The 20,210-nt window shown below is 55.6% G+C and overlaps 1 protein-coding gene across 2 annotated transcripts; it reads left to right on the top strand.

The window, feature by feature from the left end:
• Cers1 (ceramide synthase 1) lies at positions 1–20,146 on the top strand. 2 transcript variants are annotated; one of them, XM_047532677.1, is made up of 8 exons: positions 1–342; positions 2,764–2,923; positions 9,253–9,433; positions 10,381–10,542; positions 10,937–11,084; positions 11,284–11,393; positions 18,812–18,980; positions 20,008–20,142. In XM_047532677.1, exons 1-7 carry the CDS (start codon positions 94–96, stop codon positions 18,945–18,947), a joined length of 1,146 nt encoding a protein of 381 aa, XP_047388633.1. In that variant the 5' UTR covers positions 1–93; the 3' UTR covers positions 18,948–18,980; positions 20,008–20,142. The 2 variants fall into 2 exon arrangements, with proteins under 2 accessions (XP_047388633.1, XP_047388634.1); XM_047532678.1 differs by lacking the exon at positions 18,812–18,980 and having other exon boundaries at positions 20,008–20,146.
• The last annotated feature ends 64 nt before the right edge of the window (positions 20,147–20,210 follow it).

The following is a 20,210-nucleotide window of genomic DNA, read 5'->3' as shown; positions in this document are numbered from 1 at the left end:
CGGCCCAACTGCGGCGCGTGACGCGGGGCGCGCGGCTCCGGCGGCCACCGCGGGCTGGCGCAGGCGGCGGGGGACAGCCGGCGAGCGGGCGGCATGGCGGCGGCGGGGACCGCAGCAGGGCCGGCGGGGCCCGAGCCCATGCCGAGCTACGCGCAGCTGGTGCAACGGAGCTGGGGCAGCGCAGTAGCGGCTGCGCGGGGCTGTGCGGACTGCGGCTGGGGACTGGCGCGCCGCGGCCTGGCCGAGCACGCGCACCTGGCGCCGCCCGAGCTGCTGCTGCTGGCGCTCGGCGCTCTTGGCTGGACCGCGCTGCGCTCCGCGGCCACCGCGCGCCTCTTTCGGGTCAGTGCGACGCGGGGCCGGGACCTAGGGACCCCGGGCTGCAGGGAGCGGTACGGAGGGGGGCCCTCGACGAGAGATTCAGGGCCGCCACGCGTCTGTTTCTGTCAATGCTGGTCAAGTGGGGATGTTATTGGAATGTGGGGGGCCTCGGACTGGAGGGGCCCGAGACTTGGCCTCTGGACCAGAGATCCTGGGCCGCTGAGCCCCTTTGGATCAGGACAGGGTGGGAGGTGGGAGTGGATGCGGGGGTGTGGCCCGGCTGGGGCTATCCCAGGACGTAAGGCGTCCCGTGCGGGTTAGGTGTTTGGGACGTGGGAGAACCGAAGCACGACCCTTCCTGGTCAGTTTGGGACAAGGGAGCCCCGCGTGGTGGGGGGTTCGGGCCTCTGCGCGCTCTTTCAGGCAGGGTCGAGCTGGGGACCAAGAAATCCAGGACCCGGACCAAGAGGCCTCGGCTCACGGAAGCCGCCGGCGCCTTGCGTCTGCATGGCCTTGCGGAGCGCGCTGGAGGACCAGAGGCAGGTCTGCTGCTCAGCCTCCTCCGGGGTTTGTGCAGCAGCGGGGCCCGCTTGCCCACTGCTATTGGCAAGAGGCAGGGGCCGCCAGATCGCAGCCTCGCGCCTGTCTGGGGTCAGCGCCACCCTCCGATCAGAGATGGCAAATGCCTGGGCATCGTGACCACGTTTGTGGTCTCTGCCTTGGGGGTGATTTGGCCTGGGTCTTTGGGCTGGACTATGCTGCCTCCAAGAGGCGATGAGCGCATTACTCAGTTTCTGGAAAGCCTGAGGAGGCCATCTACCAGGTCAGAGTGACAGGTGGTGACATTGACACTTGACCCCACTCCCTTTCCTGGGGAGGGATGTCTGTGGCCTGAGCTGGTAGAAAGGCCAGGGCCTCTAGCTTGGCTGCAACTTCCCTGGGATGGGCTGGGGTCACCCCACCCCAGTCCGACTGGAGGTGGTGTAAAGGGTGCGGGGGACAGAGTGCCCAGTGCCAACAAAGGGGCCTTTCTCTACTGACTGGGAAGAGGCTGGCCCTTGTTAGGGGTGTTGTCTGACTGCCACTGTGCCCAACCCCGTCTCCATATCACCCACAGGAGGGAGAGAGCCCAGCCCCACCCTGCTCTAGAGAGGGGGAGGGGTGAGGAGTCTGCTCCATAGGTTAATTCTGGTCTCCATCTGGCTCCACCACACCCCCGTGCCCCCTGCTTGCCCATTTCCAGGGTCCCAGGCCTGCGAGGGTGAGGGCTGGCAGGGAAGGGAAATGTGGCCCCCTCTTGGACCACCAGGGCAAATAGGTGCTTCCTCCCAACATTCCAGAGTGACCAGGGTAGGGCATAGCAGGACCTGCACAACCGCACTTTTGGAATCCTGGGAGGCTGAGCTCCTGAAGCAGCCCTCCCCAGCGTGGGTGGGGTGTTTTCCCCAATTCCAGCCTCGCCCTTCCCCAGAAATGGGCGGAGGGCCTGACCGGTTCTTCAAAGCTCATCTTTTTGGCAGCTGTATGGTTGCCTGGGGTTACCGGAGCTGGCTCTGACTGTCTCCATGACAACTGCTCTGGGCTCCTCCGGCCCCCTCAGCCCTGGGGGAGGGGGCGGGGCTTGGCCTGTAGCTCTGGGGCCCCGCCCCCAAAGAGCTGGAGGTTCCTCCCCTTGTTGGCGACCCTTCTAATTCCTGGTGGCTCAGCCTTGCATGGCCACACTCCCGTGCTCTCCCTGAGGTTCCCTGAAGCCCCGGTTTGCCTCCCTGTCTCTGACACCCCCTCTGCATCCTAACCGCTCTTTCTCCCTCCAGCCCCATCTTTTCCTCCTTTGGTCCCCGCAGCTCCAGCGGACTCTGAACGCATGCCCCATCCTCGCCCACCTTCAGTTCTCTCTGGTTCTCCCAATTCTCCCCACGCACCTCCCCCCAGCAATTTCTTCCTCTCCCCTGCATGTCTCCCCCATGGGGATCCCTTGGGTTTTCCAGCCTCCCAGGTTCCCCCAGATGCCCCCAGATCTCCCTTCATGGGCCCCCAACTCCCTCATGTCTTCTAATTCCCTTCTCCTCCCGCTGATCATACTGCTAGCTCGTGCTGTGACCGGAGCCCCCTCCTGGTTCCCCCAGGCTGACCCCGTGGGTCTCCCTCACTTAAGCCCAGTGTCCCCCTGCTGGACCTGCCCAACTTCCCTCTCCTTTTCCCACAGGGTCTCCCCCTTCTTTCCCTCCCCAGGGCTGGGGCCTGGGCCAGCTGGACAGCTGGGTGCTAAGTTTAGCCCTTGGCAGAAACACCTGGGCTCTGGTTGCTCCAGGCAGTTATGGGCATGGAGGCCGGGCCCTCCCCAACCTTGCCCTTCCTGGGGAGCTGCTGGGCCTGTGTCCCCACCATGATGGAGTGGCTCTGGTCCTCAGTGCCAACGGCCACCTGCCTTCTCACCCATAGCCCTTGGCCAAGCGATGCCGCCTTCAGCCCAGAGATGCTGCCAAGATGCCTGAGAGCGCCTGGAAGTTTCTGTTCTACTTGGGCTGCTGGAGCTATAGCGCCTACCTGCTCTTCGGCACTGACTACCCATTCTTTTATGACCCACCCTCTGTCTTCTACGGTAGGAACTCTTCAGGGATGGGTGGGGAGGGCTCTGCTTAAAACACACAAAAAATGGCACCAGATGCTGTTGGGGGTCAGAGGAACCCCCTGGAGGAGGTGATTCCTGCATGGCCCAACGTGAACATTTCAGGAGTCAGTTCCAGCATATGCAAAGGTCCTGGGGTACTTACAAGCTTGTTGCTTGAGGCCAAAAAGGGTGGTTGCTTCAGCTCTTGAAGAAGAGAAGATTGAGTTTCATTCTAAAAGGGATGGGTTTAAGAAAGGGATGGGCCAATAGGGTTTTGCGGATGCTAAAATGTTTCCTCTAGCAACCGTGCAGAAATGGGAATGTCCCTAGTGCCTTGGACCATCTTGGCAAGGATATAAAATGATGAGAAGTGACTTCCCCAGTTGGTTGGATTTGATGTGGGCATCATAGCTGTTGGACAGGAGGTTGGCTACCGAGGCAGGGCAGGGCCCGCATCGGCCATGTGGCATGGAAGAGCCCATCCACAGGGGGGGCTCTGGCTGCCCCCTGGCCATGTTTCTGAGGTGCAGGTGGACAGCGTTTCCTTCTTGGGGGGCTTCCAGTGGCACCAAGCCAGAGTGGGAAGCCACATCCAGGGCAGCACGTGCCACATGGGTTTTCCACCTCCTGAGTCCTGGAGGGAGGGGACTGGCTGCTGCTCCACTTTCGCTCCTGTGGTTAAACCGGAATCATCTCCGCAGTTTGGGCATGGCGTTGCCTCTGGCTTCTTATCAATCACGCTGGCACGTGAGCTGTGTCCGTGTGCCTTCACTGAGCACCGACTGTGTCCCAGAGGCTGTGCAGACACGGCCGCCAGCGGGTAGAGACCCACACCTTGTCCACACGGTGCTGACTGCTAGGGACGCGAGGAAGTGCCCCTGAGAGAATCCCAGCAGGGGCCAGGGCAGGTCTCTAGGGGGACATTTTGGCCTCGCTGAAGGTGACTTTGAATGAGGGTCTGGAGAATGTGGGACAGGCAAGAAACAAAGTGGCCAGGTTGATGGGGACCGAGGGAGAGGGGCAGCGAGCACGAGCCTTTCAGGCCTCAGAGCCCCTGATGAGGGTTTGGGACACCCCTGAGCGCTGTGAACAGAGGCAGGACCTAATGGATCCTGCCATCTGGACGGCATAGGCCATCTGCCCCAGAGGCTGCAGAGGGGACTGAAGATGGGGTCTAGGGGACACCCACCAGGACATACGGGACCCCAGGGAGGGAGGGACAGAAGTGACTGATTGGAGAAATGTTCAGAGTGGAGCTGACCTCTGACCTCTCACTTTGCTGCCCAGCGGAAGTGGGCGTGAGCGAAGGCCAGTCCCTAAGCGGGGAGGGGACAAGGTGGGAGGGCCCTGGGTGTTCAGGTCAGCAGGTGGACGCAGGTGATGAGGGGAGGGAGAGCAGTTGTGGGGCCGCTGGGTGAACCCACCGGGTGGGAGGTGCAGGTCAGGGGGCACCAGGGAGCCCTCGATGGAAGGTCGACTGAGATGGGTCGGTTCCTGGTGGCCAGAGGCAGATGCCCAGCGGCGAATTCTGGAGCCCGAGCCCCGGGCAGAGGAGGCGGAGCCGGGGGCAGAGGAGGCGGAGCCGGGGGCAGAGGAGGCAGAGCCGGGGGCAGAGCCTTCTCTGAGCTCCGTTGGTTCCCTGGAGAGCAGAAGTGGCGCAGGGGCTGCAGGATCCCTGGTGGCCGGGGTGAGGCTCCCGGGTGACCAGGGCATGCCGTGGTCCCCTTGCGCGGGGTCAGAGGGGCTGTGGTCCTGTGAGGTGACCATGGTCCGAGATGCCCCGGGGTGTCAGGGAAGGCTGGAGTGGACAGTCGTGCTCAGAAGCGGCCCAGGCTGAACAGTACACTGCGCGTCCCCTCCGGAAGCCCAGGCTGTAGTGACAGGAGCGTGGGGCCGGCGGTTGAGAACTCCAGGTCCGTGAGTGCATCCTCCGCAGCAGAGATGGCGTCCCCGGGGCCTTGGCACCCATACTTCTACCTTCTGTGTGCAACAACTCTAGGGACCTCCTAGGAGAGGAACCACACAGCATTTTTCTTTTGTGACAGGCTAAATGCTTTAGGTTATGTCATCTCATCTCCATAAAAAAAATGTAAGAAACACCTCGCAGAAGTTAACCATTGTAAATGAGCAGGCTAAGCCTTGGTGTGTGCCCGTGAACCCAGCTCTTCCAGAGGCTGAGGTGGGAGGATCATTAGAGCTCAGGAGTTGGAGGCCAGTCTGGGCAAGGGACTGATATACCCCATCTCAAAATAAAGAGCCGGGTGCGGTGGCACACACCTGGAATCCCAGCAGCTCGGGAGGCTGAGGCAGGAGGATGGCAAGTTCAAGGCTGCTCAGCAACTCAGCAAGAACAATAAAAAGGGCTGGGGATGTGGCTCAGTGGTTAAGCAACCCTGGGTTCAATTCCTGGTGCCAAAATAAATAAATGAAAATAAATAAGGGGAACAGTTCAGAGGCACATTCACAATATTGTGCAGCCACCGGCTCTATCTAGTCCCACCACTCCAAAAGAAACTCTGTCCCCATCAGTAGTCCCTCTCTGTTCCCCTCTCGACCCCTGGCACCTGCTTATCTGCTTCTTGTCTCTCTGGATTTGCCTGTGCTGGGTATCTCTCTCCTCTTAAAATGTTTTCTTATTTTACTTTGTATTGAAATATTTAAACCATACACCACATGGGGTGCAGTGAGATAGCTCGCCATGCGCACACCCGAGCCCGGCCGTCCTCATCCATGCACCCCTCAGCTGGCCGCCCTCTCGCTGTAACTACTCTTCTACTCTCAGGTCAGTCTCTCCCCTTTTCTTCTTAGTTCCCACATAGGAGAGAGAACCAAACTGTGTTCCTTCTGTATGTGGCGTAGTTCACTTAACACCATGTGCTCCACTTCTATCCAATTGGCTGCAAATAGCAGGATTTCGTTCTTCTTTAGGACTAGTAATAGTCCCCCGTGTGTCTGTGTCCGGTTTTCTTTGTCTGTGCATCTGTTGATGGGCACCTAGGTTGATTCCACATCCGAGCCTCTGTGCATAGTTAAACATGGGCATGCAGGTGTCTCTTTGGTATTCCTATTTCATTCCCTTTGCATCCCACCTGAGAGTGGGATTGCAGGGGCATGCCAGGTCTACTTTTGGTTTTTTGAGGAATTTCCCAACTTTTCTCCACAGGGGCTGTGCTAATTCACCTTCCCATCAACTGTGTTCTGGAGTTCCTTATTTGCCACATCTTCACCTGCATTTGTTACTTTGTGTTCCTTTGGTTTTTGCTTTCCTATGATACCTATTTTCACTGTGGTTAGAGTGTATCTCACTGGAGGGGTTTGCTTGTTTACTTTTTGTTTTGTTTTATTTTATTTTTGGTGCTTGGGATTGAACCTGGGGTGCTGACCACTGAGCCGTATCCCCAGCTCTTTCTATTTTTTATTTTTTTTGAAACAGGGCCTCACTGAGTTGCTGAGGCTGGCCTTGAACTTGTGATCCTCCTGCTTCAAACTCACATGATTGTAGTTTTGATTTGCACTTCCCAGCCACTCTAGAGGCTGAGGCACGAGGATCACAAGCTCAAGACCAGCCTCAAGCAACTTAGTGAGATCCTGTCTCAAAAGAACAAAAAGGGCAGGGCTTGCTCAGTGATGGCATGCACGTGGGTTCTATCCCAGTACCACACACACACACAAATGGTTTGGCTATTCAGAGTCCTTTGAGCTTCCATATTAGTTTTAGGATTGTTTTTTTTCTATTTCAGTGAAGAATGTCATTGGCATTTTGATGGGGAGAGCACTGAGCCTGCAGATTGCTTTGGGCCTCCACAGGGTCCCTGTAACCATGTTGATTCTTCCAATCCATGAACATAGGCTGTCTTCCCACCGCGCCACGTCGTCAGTTCCTTAGAGCTGCTTCACTGTTATCAGTGACTTTGAACACCATGCAGACAGAGGCCCAAAGAGACCCACTGTCTCTAGGAGTCACAAAGAGGTGGGGCGCTCCAGTGGCTCAGGAAGGGGTGGTGCAGACAGCTCACCGTGCGGCCAGCCCTGTGATGGGAATGGTGTCCCCTGCCAGGTGTTGCAGATGTCCTCTGGCACAGCGGAGATGGAGCTCTGCTCCCGACACTGGCAGCTGGCATTGGGAAGGGGCCTGAAGCACCTGTCCTCCAGCAGACCCTGCCCCGGGCAAGAACACCTGCTGGGGCATTCACACCCGGTCATGGTGGGCTGGCAGGGGCAGCAGTGACCCCAGGGGCCCTTGGCATAGCTGGGCACCCCTGGTCTCAGAGGGCGAGCTCCTGCCCCTGGTGCTCCAGGCCAGCACTGTGCCATGACAGCCCTCCCCTGCAGTGCCCAGCACCCAGTGACTTGGGGGCTGGGGTCACGGGTGCCCTGTGGGTCCCTGAGGCTGCAGCCCTTAACCCACTGGGTCTCAGAGAGAAGCCCCAGGGCTCTCTGACCCTGGAACAGCCCAGACCCAGACAGCAGCTCCCTCCCCAAGCCACCGCCCGCTGCTGCAGCCCCGGGGTTCTCTGGGAGACCACCAGAGTCCCTGGGCTGCAGGCCTGTGACCACTGTGGAACTTTCTAGTAGCTAGGATTGCTGGCACCCCTGCTGACAGTTTGCCAGGACTCCCCCGTTCACCCCAGCCCTGTGAAGGGGTGTCCTTTCCCCCGCGACGGCACAACCGGGTACTTTGTTCCTCTGTCTGCCACGGTAGCTGCAGGCCTCTGAATCTGGAAGGTTCTGTCCCTCCTGCCTCTCCTTCCGCGTGTGCCCAGGGCCATCTTCTCCAAGTGCAAGGTCCCAGCCCTGGTTCTGGGAGGAGGAAGCAAGGGCCGGAGCCTCTATTCCAGGCTGTCTCGTAGCCCCTCTGTTCTGGACATTTCTGTACGTGGAATCTTACCGACTGGGCTTCGTTTCTGGCCTCCCTCACCCCACATCAAGTGTTTGGGGTTCGTCCACCTTGTGGGGACTGGGGCTCCTGGCCCTGCAGGGGTGCCGCTGTTCATTCACTCGTCCACTGGGGGGCGCTTGGGGCGCAGCAGGCTCGCTGCTGTCAGGACAGAGCTGCGGTGGGCACGATGTGGCCTGGAGTGAGAGCTGGGCACCTCCCAGGAGCGGACTTCTGGGTCACCGTGGTATGGTTTGCGGACTCACAGTCATCGAGGGGGTGGGCTGGCTGCGTGGGAGCCAGGGGGTGCTGGACAGCCCTGGGCGGGAGACGCCACTGCCCCATCCAGGATGGGGACAAAGCGCAGAGGGGCTTGGGCAGAGGCACGGCCGGATCATTTTTGATGTGGGGACATGGGTGCATCTGGATCCCCCTGGAGAACATGAGTTCAGCTTCTGTCAGAGGCCAGAGGCAGGAACCCCAGGACGGAACCCGGAGAACTTTCTTTTCGAGGGGTGGGGGGCAGGCAGAGAGGGTGACCGGTGAGGAGGGATGGCGGATGCCAGCATGCAGTGGCGGCCCTTGGCCTCAGTAGCGGATGGCCCCTGGCCCTGTGGCTGGCCAGGGAGGAGGCAGGCGTGCTGGGGGCTCTTGCCTTGGCCTGGGGGAGCACCGTCTCCAGAGTCTGGTGGACAGGTGGACCAAGACGTGGGAGAAGGGAGGCTGGGGCAGGGCTCCTCGCTGGGAGGCCCTGGAGACAGCCTGGAAATGCGACGGCAGCCTCCGTGGAGATGGAGATTTTCAGGAAGCGGGAGCCCCGGATGCTGGGACAGGGACACATGAGCTGGCACGAGAAGATGGGCAGGGAAGCCAGGGACAAAAATCCTGCAGGGGAGGAATTTCAGGGGCAGGAGCATTTTTTAACATGTAAAAGAGTATCTGAGCCAGAAGCAGCAGGACTGCAAGTTCAAGGCCAGCAATTTAGACCCTGTCTTACAAATTGGATGCCATCTGCTGGGCGGGGTGATGCCTGCCTATGATCCCAGCAGCTCGGGAGGCTGAGGCAGGAGGATTGCAAGGTTGAGGCCACTCTCAGCAACTTAACAAGGACCTCAGCAACTTAACGAGATGCCACCTCTAAATAAAATGTTAAAAAAGGGCTGGGGATGTGGCTCAGTGGTTAAGCACCCCTGAGTCCCTGAGTTCAATCCCTGGTCCAAAAAAAAAATAAAAAACTTTATATACCATCCACTCACAATTTCTAGAAATCTAACTGCTCTATCAAAAAATATTAATACAAAATGATGGGTGAGAACTGGGAGCAGAGAGCCAGTGGTCAGTACACTGCAGGGACTCATGGTCACTCCAAGGATACATGCCCAACACGGGGGCATCAGGGGTCACAGAGGTGAGGGTTCCTGACCACAGGTCTGGCTGTCCCCAGACTGGACGCCGGGCATGGCGGTGCCACGGGACATTGCAGCTGCCTACCTGCTGCAGGGAAGTTTCTATGGCCACTCCATCTACGCCACGCTGTACATGGACACCTGGCGCAAGGACTCGGTGGTCATGCTCATCCACCACGTGGTCACCTTGGTCCTCATCGTCTCCTCATACGCCTTCCGGTGAGTACAGGGTGCTGGGCTTCGCAGCTCCTGCTGAAGACCAGGGTCAGAGGCTGACGCCACCGTGGGACCCACAGGGATGCCCTGGGGAAGGTCGGGTCAGGGGCCTGGGAGGGGACAAGCTGGCGCGAGTAGGCCTGAAGGGAGACTGAGATTCTGGGAGAATGGGCGAAATGGGCCCAGAGAGCCACCCTGCCACACACCAGCGTCCCTGGATCTCCATCGGGATGGTACCCTTGACCGAGGCACATCCGTGAACACCACAGACACATCCCGACATTCTAGAATCCAGCTCCTGTGGTAGTTGGGCACAGTGGCTCGGGAGGCTGAGGCAGGAGGATTGCAACCTAGCGAGGCCCTGAGCAACTCAGTGAGATCCTGTCTCAAAAAATAAAAAGGGCTGGGGACGTGACTGAGGGTAAATCCCCCCCTGGGGGTCAGTCCCCAGGACCAAAAAGAAAAAGGCTCCATTAAAAAAAAAAAAATGTGGGCTGGGGTTGTAACTCAGTGGTAGAGCAGTTGCCTAGCATGTGTGGCACTGGGTCCAGTCCTCAGCACCACATATAAATAAATAAATGTCCACTGACGACTAGAACATTAAAAAAAAAAAAAAAAGGAATGTGAAAAATACCTGTCAGTCTTTTTGTTATCTTGGCTCACATACTGAGATGGCAGTATTATGGATGTACTGAGTTCATCTCTCTCCCCAAATATATGATACCTTATATTATACATATGGTTTATTTGTGTGTGTGTGTGTGTGTGTGTGTGTGCGCGCGCGCGCGTGGATCTGGGGATGGAACCCAGGGCCTCCCACAAGACACCACTGGGCTACACCCCCAGCCTTTGTCTAGTTATTAAAGTTGACTTTGCCTGATAAGCTCAGTCCGCGGGGCCCAGTGCGAGTTGCCCTGTTGCCCCCACCCGCCCCGTCTTGTCAACTCCAGGTACCACAACGTGGGCATCCTTGTGCTCTTCCTGCACGACATCAGCGATGTGCAGCTCGAGTTCACCAAGCTCAACATCTACTTCAAGGCCCGCGGTGGCTCCTACCGCCGACTCCACGCCGTGCTCGCAGACCTGGGCTGCCTCAGTTTCTGCTTCAGCTGGTGAGTGGGCGGGCTGAGGGGCGGAGCGTGGCGGGGAGGGGCGGGGCCTGGCGGGGTGGGCGGGCACTGCAGGAAGGGCCGGGTCAGGCTGCCAGAAACTGCTGGGCACGAGGAGGAAGAGCCGAACTGTGCAGGGCCTGGCGTGGGAGGGGACAGCAGGCCAGGAGGAAGGGCAAAGGAAGGGGAGAGGGCCAGCGAGAAAGGGGCGGGGCCTAGCGGCCTGAGGGCGGGGCTGAGCAGAGAAAGCGCGGGAATAGAGGTGGAAATGGGGACCTGGCAAGGGAGGAGCAGGAGAACTGGATGGGTAGGGCGATGAGGGGGCAGGACAGGGCCTGGGTGGGGCCACGGTCCCCTGCTCCCCAACAGCTGTTCTGACGCACCTCTCTGCTCGCAGGTTCTGGTTCCGCCTCTACTGGTTCCCACTCAAAGTCCTGTATGCCACGTGCCACTCCAGCCTGCTCTCTGTGCCCGACATCCCCTTCTATTTCTTCTTCAACGCGCTTCTGCTGTTGCTCACTGCCATGAACCTCTACTGGTTCCTGGTGAGTCCGCCCACCCACTCCTCTCCCACAGTCCCATTCTTGTCCCTGTCACCACGTAGCAGCCCAGTGGCAGACCTGTCTCAGGCGGGCTGGGGAGAGGCATGTTGGGCAATGGGAACAGCACATGCAAAGGTCCTGTGGCAGCAGTGCACAGCGGAGAAAGGGATTTCCATCTCACCAGCACCTTCCCCTCCCACAGTACATCGTGGCCTTCGCTGCCAAGGTGCTGACCGGCCAGATGCGTGAGTTGAGAGACCTGCGGGAGTATGACATGGCAGATGCCCAGAGCCCCAAGCCCAGCAAAGCTGAGTGAGTGTGGAGGGGTGGCCACCCCGAAATTCCTTCCTTTCGTGACATCCGTCTAAATGGGCTCTGTGGGCAGGCCTCGGAGCTGCGGTGGATGCAGCAATGCCAATGCTGTCCTCGGAGCCTACGTCCAAAACAGAGACTGCAATAAAGGCGTGGATGATGTAGCTACAGACTTAACTGCTGTGACGGACAGAACAGCAAAGAAGGGGAAAGAGAGGTCTTGGGGGTGCAGAGGAGAGGGGCAGGGTCTCCTCCCTGGGAGCAGAGGCTCAGGTCCAGCAACCGGCCAGAGTGGGTAAATCAAGGCCCCAGGGTCACGAGGACTCTGAGGAGCAGCTGTTGACCAGGCCAGACTGCAGCCTCCCGCCCAGGTCCTAACCAGAGCCAAGGGCGGCAGAGAGGGTCCAGCTTTGTCCTGGCCAAGGCTCCCGGGCCTCAGAGTCGGGCAGGCCAAGACTGGTCCTGGTGACCTGGACCCAGTCCTGCCCAGGAGGGAGTCCTAGGGAAGAAGAAATAATGGGGTCTCAGTGAACCCCTGACACACAGAGACCATGAGCGTCACCACCCTCAGAAAGTCGGCTGGCATCTGAAGGCCCCGTGTAGGGCGAGATCCGGGGTCTCAGGTGTGAACCAAGCAGGTTTGGATGTCGGGCGGGATGCATTCTGGGTGTGCAGCAGCCCTGAGGCTACATGAGGAGTGTATGAGCAAGGACAGGAGGCTGTGGAAGGTTCTAGAAGGTGCTGACCAGCCAGGTCCTCTGCTTTGGTCAGAGGGGGTCATGGTTGCAGGAAAGCAGTGGACTCAGACCTGATTCTGTCGATCTGATGGGAGGTAAAGAGTAAGCAGTGAAGAGATTTAAAAATCTCCTCAAAGGACCCGGAAAGGGCAGCCGAGACCTGGCCAGAGTGGAGCTGGGAGTCAGGGCCGGCTCCGAGACACTGAGGAAGCAGGAGCATTTCGGCACGCGCCCAGCCCAGGGCTACAGACGTGATGCGCCAAGGCCAAGAGTTAGCGCCGGGGTGGAGAGGGTTCCGGGAAGGCTGCTGGGGCAGGATCGCTCACAGTCAGGCTGGGCCACCCCTGAAATCAAGGGGGTGCTGCTTGGCCACTGGAGGCTGTCACCGTCGTCCAGGCACATGGGCAAGGGGGCTGTGGCCTGGAGGTGGATTGTGGTCAGGTGGTGACTCTGAGAGAACCAATCAGATGTGGACGCAGGTGAAATAGAAATAAAAGAATCAAAGATGAATTCAGACTTTCGCCTCTAGCTGCTGTTTACTGAGAAGGGACTTGTGGCAGGGTTGTGTGCATCTGCGGATGGGGGCTTTGAGGGTCTAGTTTGGGATGTGTCGTCTTCTAGCTATCCATTGAATATACATCAAGAGTTCTGCAGAGGGATCGGTGAGGTGTAACTGAGGAATCTTCCAGAAGATTCCAGAGGCTTCCAGTGGCTTCCAGGGGAAGTGGCAGCTAAAGAGAATAGGGTAGGGGGAAACTGCTTGGCCAAACCTAAAAACCAGAAAGGTTTTCTTGTTGTAGAACAGTGAACTCATGGTGGAGATGCCCTTGTAAATGAAGAACCCTAACCAAGCAGAAGCCAGACCCCCCAGTCCCACCAGGGCCCACTCTTTCTCCTGAGCACGTCAAGCCTGAATGTGGGGTGGTGGTCAGCACCCTCCAGCCTCACCAGAGAGCATTTCCGTTAGAATGACAAAACAAGAACTGTGCACAGAAGCAACAGGGTCCCAGGGAACACACTGTCATGGTAGACCCCATAGCACCACCCGCAGAATGGGACTCTCCAGCTGAGGCTAGAGTTAGCACAGCCGGGTATAAAACAGAATGGGATAAAGAGGGTTAAACCAAGGGATATCTTATAAAAAGCTGGTTAGGAGCCTCAAAATTGACTGTATTGGTGGCTGGTGGGCGAGACTCCGTGATAGAGGACTTGCCTGGCATGCACAAGGCCCTCCCTGGGTTCCACCCCAGCACAAAAATAAATAAGGCACCCTGTCAAGATCACCGGAAACACGGGTATGCGGAGATCCAGGAAACGTGATAACTAAATGCAACGTGGGCTTCTGGACCAGCGAAAGATATTATCAAAGAAATTGGTGAAATTCAAATAGTATGTAGGATCTGGTTAATAACAATGTAGCAATAATGGTGGCTTCTTAGTTGTAGATACCTGGTGCTTTGGAATTGTAAGGTGGAACAAGAGCGAAGCTGGAAGACAGGCGTATGGGAGCTCTCCGTGTTGCCTTTGGAACATTTCTGCAAATTTAAAATCATTCTAAATTTAAAAAGTTATTTTAAGAAGGCATGAGAGATCATCCAAAGTGGCATTGGGTGTTATATGACTTTCCCAGGGCTACTGTAACAAAGAGCCACAACTGGTTGGCTTAAAACAGCAATCAGCTGGGAGCGGTGGCCCACGCCTATAATCCTAGGGACTCAGGAGGTGGAATGAGAATCACGAGTTCAAGGCCAGCCTGAGGAATTTAGTGAGGGGTGAGACCCTGTCTCAAACTAAGAAACAAAAACAGAATCGGGGCCGTGGCTCAGTGGGTAAGCCCCCTCCTGCCTCTTGTAGCTTCTGGGGGCTCCGTGTGCTCCTTGGCTTGTGGCCATGTCCCTTCAGCCTCTTCCTCTGTCTCCGTATAGCCGTCTTCTGTGTTGTCCATCTTTTCTCTTTATGTGGACACTTGTCAGCCTAAACTCAGGATGCTGTCATCTGAAAGTCTTCACTTAACTGCTTCTGCAAAGACCCTTTTTCAAATAGGTCCATACATACGGATTCTAGAGATCAGGAGGCGGACATGTCTGTGGGGACCCCCGTTCACCTCATGGCCATGGCTCAATCTTGAACAATTAGATATGGCTGAAGAGACGATCGGTAAATGGGAAGCTGTGGGGAAGAAATACCCAGAACCCAGAATCCAGCATAAGTAGATGGATAACATGAAAACCAGAATTATAACACTTGTCCAGTCTAGCTGAGTCCTACTAAGAGACAGGGAGAGGAAAGACAATGAGAAGACGGAAGGCTGAGAATTATCCCAGAAGTGACAGGACATAAATCATAAGCAGAATAAATAAAAAGGATGAAAAGGCATGTCCCCAACCCCTCAAAGAGAGAATGGAAAGCAGCCATGAGAAAGCAGAGATGACCTGAAAACCAGCTCAGAGAGACTAGAGACGAGAAGGAAAGTCACTTCAAAGGTGGAAAGAAGTAACAACCAGCCCAGAACTTTGTACACGATTTAAAAGCACTCAGGAGAGAGGACACCCACAGGAAAAACAAAGACCAAACCAAGAAAGTACTGCCAGCACATCCAGTCCCAGCATGGGAAGTCTGAGGCAGGAGGACCCTTTGTGCCCACGAGTTCCAGACCGTATCTCAAAAACCAGAACCAGCCGGCCCGTGGCACAGGCCTGTCATCCCAGCAGCTCAGGAGGCTGAGGCAGGAGGATGGAGAGTTCAAGCCAGCCTCAGCAAAAGCGAGGCGCTAAGCAACTCGGTGAGAACCTGTCTCTAAATAAAATACAAAATAGGGCTGGGGATGTGGCGCAGTGGTCGAGTTCTCTGAGTTCAATCCCAGGTACAAAAGAACAAAAACAAAAAAATTTAAAGGCTTAATTTGAGAAATTTTAGTTTTAATTTTGGTTTAAGTTTCTTTTTTCAACATTTCTCTCTCTCTCTCTCTCTCTCTGTCGCTGTTACTGAGGATTTAACCCAGGGCACCTCAGTCACTGAGCCACGTCCTCATACTTTTTTACTCTTCAAGGCAGGGTCTCACCGTGTTGCCTGGGCTGGCCTCAAACTTGTTCTCTTCCTGCCTCCGCCTGCTGAGTCGCTGGAATTACAGTCGTGTGCCACCACGCCTGGCACAGCATGGAGGGATTGCTGCTGTTGTTGTTATTATTATTATTTTGGTACTGGAGATTGAACCCAGGGGTGCTTAACCATTGAGCCACATCCCCACTGCTTTTTTTTTTTTTTAATGGACTTTTGTTTTATTTGTTTGTTTATTTATTTATATGCGGTGTGAGAATCGAACCCAGGGCCTCACACATGCCAGGCAAGCACTCTACCACTGAGCCACAACCCTGCCCTTTTAATCTTTTATTTAGAGACAGGGTCTCACTGAGTTGCTTAGGGCCTCACTAAGCTGCTGAGGCTGGCTTTGAACTTGCGATCCTCCTCTCTCAGCCTCCAGAGCTGTGGGATTACAGGCACACATACAACTTTTAAAAATAGGTTTTATTGAGACATAAACCAAGTATCATACCCTTTATCCAGTTACAGCATAGAAGCCAGTGGCTTTTAGTGCATTCACAGGTTTGTCACACTCCAGAACATTCCCGTCACACCACAAATCCATACTCATCAGCAGACTCCGCCACTGCTCTTCCTCAGCTGGGGCAGCGGCCATCCTGTTTTCCGCACATACTTCTTGGGTCCCTTTCTTTCTGTGTTCCCTTTTCTCCCTATTTCCTGGTACATTCTTGCTCAGTCTCTCTGGCTGCCGCGCTGCCCGCCTGCCCTCCCAGGGCCCTTTCTGCTGGCATTTAAACTGCACTGACTTCCTCGTCTCTTCTCACGCTGCCCCTCCGAGCGCTGTTCTCTGTCTCCAGCTTGACGTGCCTAACTTTTAAAGAAATATCCCAAATCAATCCATTCCCACCTCAGACGCCCTCTCCAGAACATTTTTCCATTGCAGTCGATGGCAATCCATAAAAGTCTTGCAAAGCCCCAGGATGTCCCTGCAAGCCACCCAGGTTGTCCATCCTGCTTTCTCTTGTCACCACAGTGGTGGGCTGGAGCTGCCAGGCACTAATCTTATGTGGAAGAGAGGCCACCACCCTCACACTGGGGGCGTCCCACTCCCCAAAAGGGGAATGCTGGCAGCTGCGTCTGAATGTTGATGGGGGAGGGGCACTTTGACATTTGTGGAAAAAAAAAAAAAAAAAAACCAGCAAGAGTTAGCAGGACTCTGATAAAGTGGTGTGGGGCAGGGATGCCGGTCCTCGAAGGTTCCAAACCTACTGTAAAAGTATAGGCATCAAGAACCAGGCACAGTCTCAGCTCTTCAGGAGGCTGAGGCAAAGGATTCCTGGAGCCCAGGAAAAAAGAGAGAGAGAGGAAGAAAAGGGAAGGGAGGGAGGGAGGGAGGGAGCAGAAAGAAACTCTGCAGTTCAAGAACAGAGTTGAGTCCATGAAAACTTTCACAACTAGGGATCACCCAGAGGGAGGGAAGGCCTGTCACCATGGTGGTGGGTCACGTAGGGAACCAGCCAGAGAAATGAGTGAGGATGCATCTCTCTCTCTCTCCAGTTCCCAGTTTCAAACCCCGCCCCCCCCCCCATGTGTTAGTCAGCTTTTATGTTGCTGTGACCAAATGGTCTGACAAGGACAGTGTAGAGGAGGGAGAGTTGATTTTGGCTGGTGGTTGCACTGCCCCTCTATGCAAGCAGGGTGCCCCATGGTCTTCTCTCAAAGAAGTCTTTAATTTTACCCCCTTGAGCCTGAGATGGGTGTAGTTTTGCCAGTGGCTGAGAGGCCCTCAAGCCATCTGTCCCATTATCTCTGTGCAAAGTACTTAGCATCTCTTTAGTGATGATAATGTCTTTAACAACCACAACTTCCTTGGCCCCAATTTTATTTGCACTTTTCTTACTTTTCTGGCCAAACTGCAAGTTTTTCAGATCTCTGTTTTGCTTTCTGTTCCTGATCATCACAGTAAACTTGACTGAAAGCCACCAGCAATATTCATGCCACCACCTGAATTTTGTGCTGCCTTGAAATTTTCTCTTGTCATATAGTACCTTACCTTTAAATTCAACGTGCTAAAAAGTCTCAGGACTTGGTCAAAATGTAGACACCTTCTTTGCTAGAACATAACAGAATGGCCTCTAGTCCAGTTTCCAATAGCATTCTCCTCCTCTGAAACTTCACTCTCCCAGTCTACGCTCCACAGTCCTGTTGGCATCTGACCTTCTGAGTTCCCAACCAGAACTGCCCACTAAGCTCTGAAAACAACATTCTAAAGCTTTTCCAGTTTGCAGCTTTTTTAAAATATTATTTTGTAGTTGTAGGTGGACACAATAACAATACCTTTATTTTATTGATTTATACGTGGTGCTGAAGATCGAAGCCAGGGCCTCACGCACGTGAGGCGTGTGCTCTACCGCTGAGCCCCAGCCCCGGCCCCAGCCCAGTGTGCACCTCTTAACCTTTCCAAATCCCTTTGCACACCAGCTCCAAAGGTTTCTGAACCACGGGGTCAGGGTAGCCACGGCAACACCCCCACTTCAGGTGCTAATTTCCGTTTTAGTCAGCTTTTGCATTACTGTCCCAAAAGACCTGCAAGAACAACATAGAGGAGGAAAAGTTTATTTGGTTTACAGTTTCAGAGATTCAGTCCACGGTCGGCTGACTCCATAGCTGTGGGTCCAAGATGAGGCAGAGCATCATGGCAGAAGGGCGTGGCGGAGGAAAGCCACTCAGGACATGGCAACCAAGAAAGCAGACAGAGTCCATTCACCAAAGACAAAATAGAACCCCCAAAGGCACGCCTGCAGGACCTCATCCCTCCACCCATGTTCAGCGTGCCTAGTTAGTGTCCAGTTAATCCGTCAGTGGCTTAATCCATTGATTAGGTCCAGGGTCATGATTGAATCATTTTGCCTCTGAAAATTCTTACATTGTCTCACACATGAGCTTTTGGGGGACACCTCATGTCTAAAACATAACACCCCATGTATCAAAGAAGTCAACATAACATAAAAAACTTTGAAATCGGCCCTGAACCAAGGTGGGAGATTGTGTCATCAAGGAATGGAGCTTACTTACCTGTGGGACAAAGTGAGAAGCCAGAACAGGTGGTGAATGTGACCACACACACCCCAACCCTCCAGGCCCAAAGGGTCGCTGCAAAGTTAGACAGTCAACAGATGAGGTCCAAGTGTGGCTCATTTCCCCAAAGCAAGAGCAGAGCACAGGATGGTGAGCTGCAGGAGGGGACATTCTGTTGCCTCCGAAACACACAGAGGCTGAGTTTTAGTCCAAGGGGAGGAGTGAACTAAAGTGACCAAGCCAGGTGTGGTGGTGGACACCCGGAGTCCCTGCTACTCGGAGAGCTGAGGCAGGATTGCTTGAGCCCAGAAGTTTAGGACCAGCCTGGCAACAGAGTGAAACCTCGTCTCCAAAATAAATAAAGCAGGGACTGGGGTTGTGGCTCAGTGGTACAGCCCCCGCCAGGCACGTGGGAGGCCCTGGGTTCGATAGTCAGCACCACATAAAACTAAAGAAAGAAAGGTATTGTGTCCATCTACAACTAAAAAATATTAAATAAAACAAAGTGACCAAGACCTTTTCCCCCAGGACAGCCCTTTTTTTTTTTTTTTTTCATGGAAGGGTCTCTGAGATGGAATGCTCCACAAAGCTGAAAGTGCAGAGGGGACAGCCATGCACACGTGTGTTTGCATCTGTGACAATACCCAAATGCAAGACACCAGGGGTGACCTACAGGAGTGGCTCCAGAGAACTGTGACCTTTCTTCTCTTTCTGACCTCCGGCCCATGAGGTTGTTGGCCCCGCCCCCAACCTCAGTATATTTGTATGTGAACTTGACCGCACAAGTCAAGTCCATGAAGCAACCAAAAAAATCAAGTGCGAGGCCATAAGCGGTGCCCACAAATGAAAACCACAATGACTAATGACCTTGACCATCACTCCAAGAATTGGCAGTGAGAGGCCAAATCAATTCAACAAGGTGCCACTAGGAAGCAGGGGCAGAAACTTCGGGATTCCTTCCCTTTGAGAACCTCCGGGTCCTGCTACAAATGCTCACTGGGAAAAGGGGATTTCTGGAGAGTGGCCGCGGGAACCAGGAGGAATCTCCAAGCAGTACTGGGTTTGGGGACCGGATGCATGGTTTTGCATAGAGAAGACATCGCTTCTTTGCAAGAGAAAACGTTTTTTACAAGCCACGCCCATTGTTTAGCGGTTAGGTATCCTTCCCTGGGTCCGCAGGTGTCCCTCATATGGGGTAGTTTTACAGCTTAACTGGAGCTGGGCACGTGACTCAGTGGTAGAGACGTCGCACAGCATGTGCGAGGCCCTGGGTTCCAACCGCAGCACCGCAAAACAAACTTGTTCTAAGAACATAGAAAGTGCGGGGAGGGGCTGATGTGGGTGGAGGGCGCGGATGCAGAGATGCGAGGCCCAGAGTGGCGGGGGCTCTGGCCAGTTCCACCACCCCGGAGGGAATTACAATCAAGGGCCCGGTCTGTGAGGAGGAAGCGGTGGAGTCAGGCCCGGGCTTGGACGTGGCTTTTCTTCCCCGCGGGAGGAGGAGAGGGGTTGGACTGGGAATTGGGAAGGGGAGAGCGGGGACGAGGTACGGAGACGTGCCCCCCGGGCGGACCTGGAGGTCCCTATGGGCAGGAGGAGCGGACGGCCAAGTAGGCAGCAGGCAGGCGGGGCCTGGGCCAGGGCTGGTAAAGGGAAGTCGTGGGGAGACGGTGGGGTCATCAGAGATCGGGAGAGCGCGGGAGGAACTGGGGCGACGTTGGGGTTTCCAAGCTAACCTGCACTGGTCTGGCCTCCAGGAAGCCGCTGAGGAACGGACTGGTGAAGGACAAGCTCTTCTGAACCCCTCGAGCCCCGCTCCCCGCCTCCCAGATCTAGCCCCGCCCCCAGGACACCGACCACGCCCCTCGAGACCCGGGTCCGCCCCATGGCCAGCCGTCTCCCGAGACCCGGGTCCGCCCCCAGGACCCTCCACACCACACCTCCCGGGACCTTGGCCCCA

The sequence above is a fragment of the Sciurus carolinensis genome, chromosome 17, assembly GCF_902686445.1.
Source record: "Sciurus carolinensis chromosome 17, mSciCar1.2, whole genome shotgun sequence".
Lineage (NCBI taxonomy): Eukaryota > Metazoa > Chordata > Mammalia > Rodentia > Sciuridae > Sciurus > Sciurus carolinensis.
This window is presented reverse-complemented; position numbering and strand designations above follow the sequence as displayed.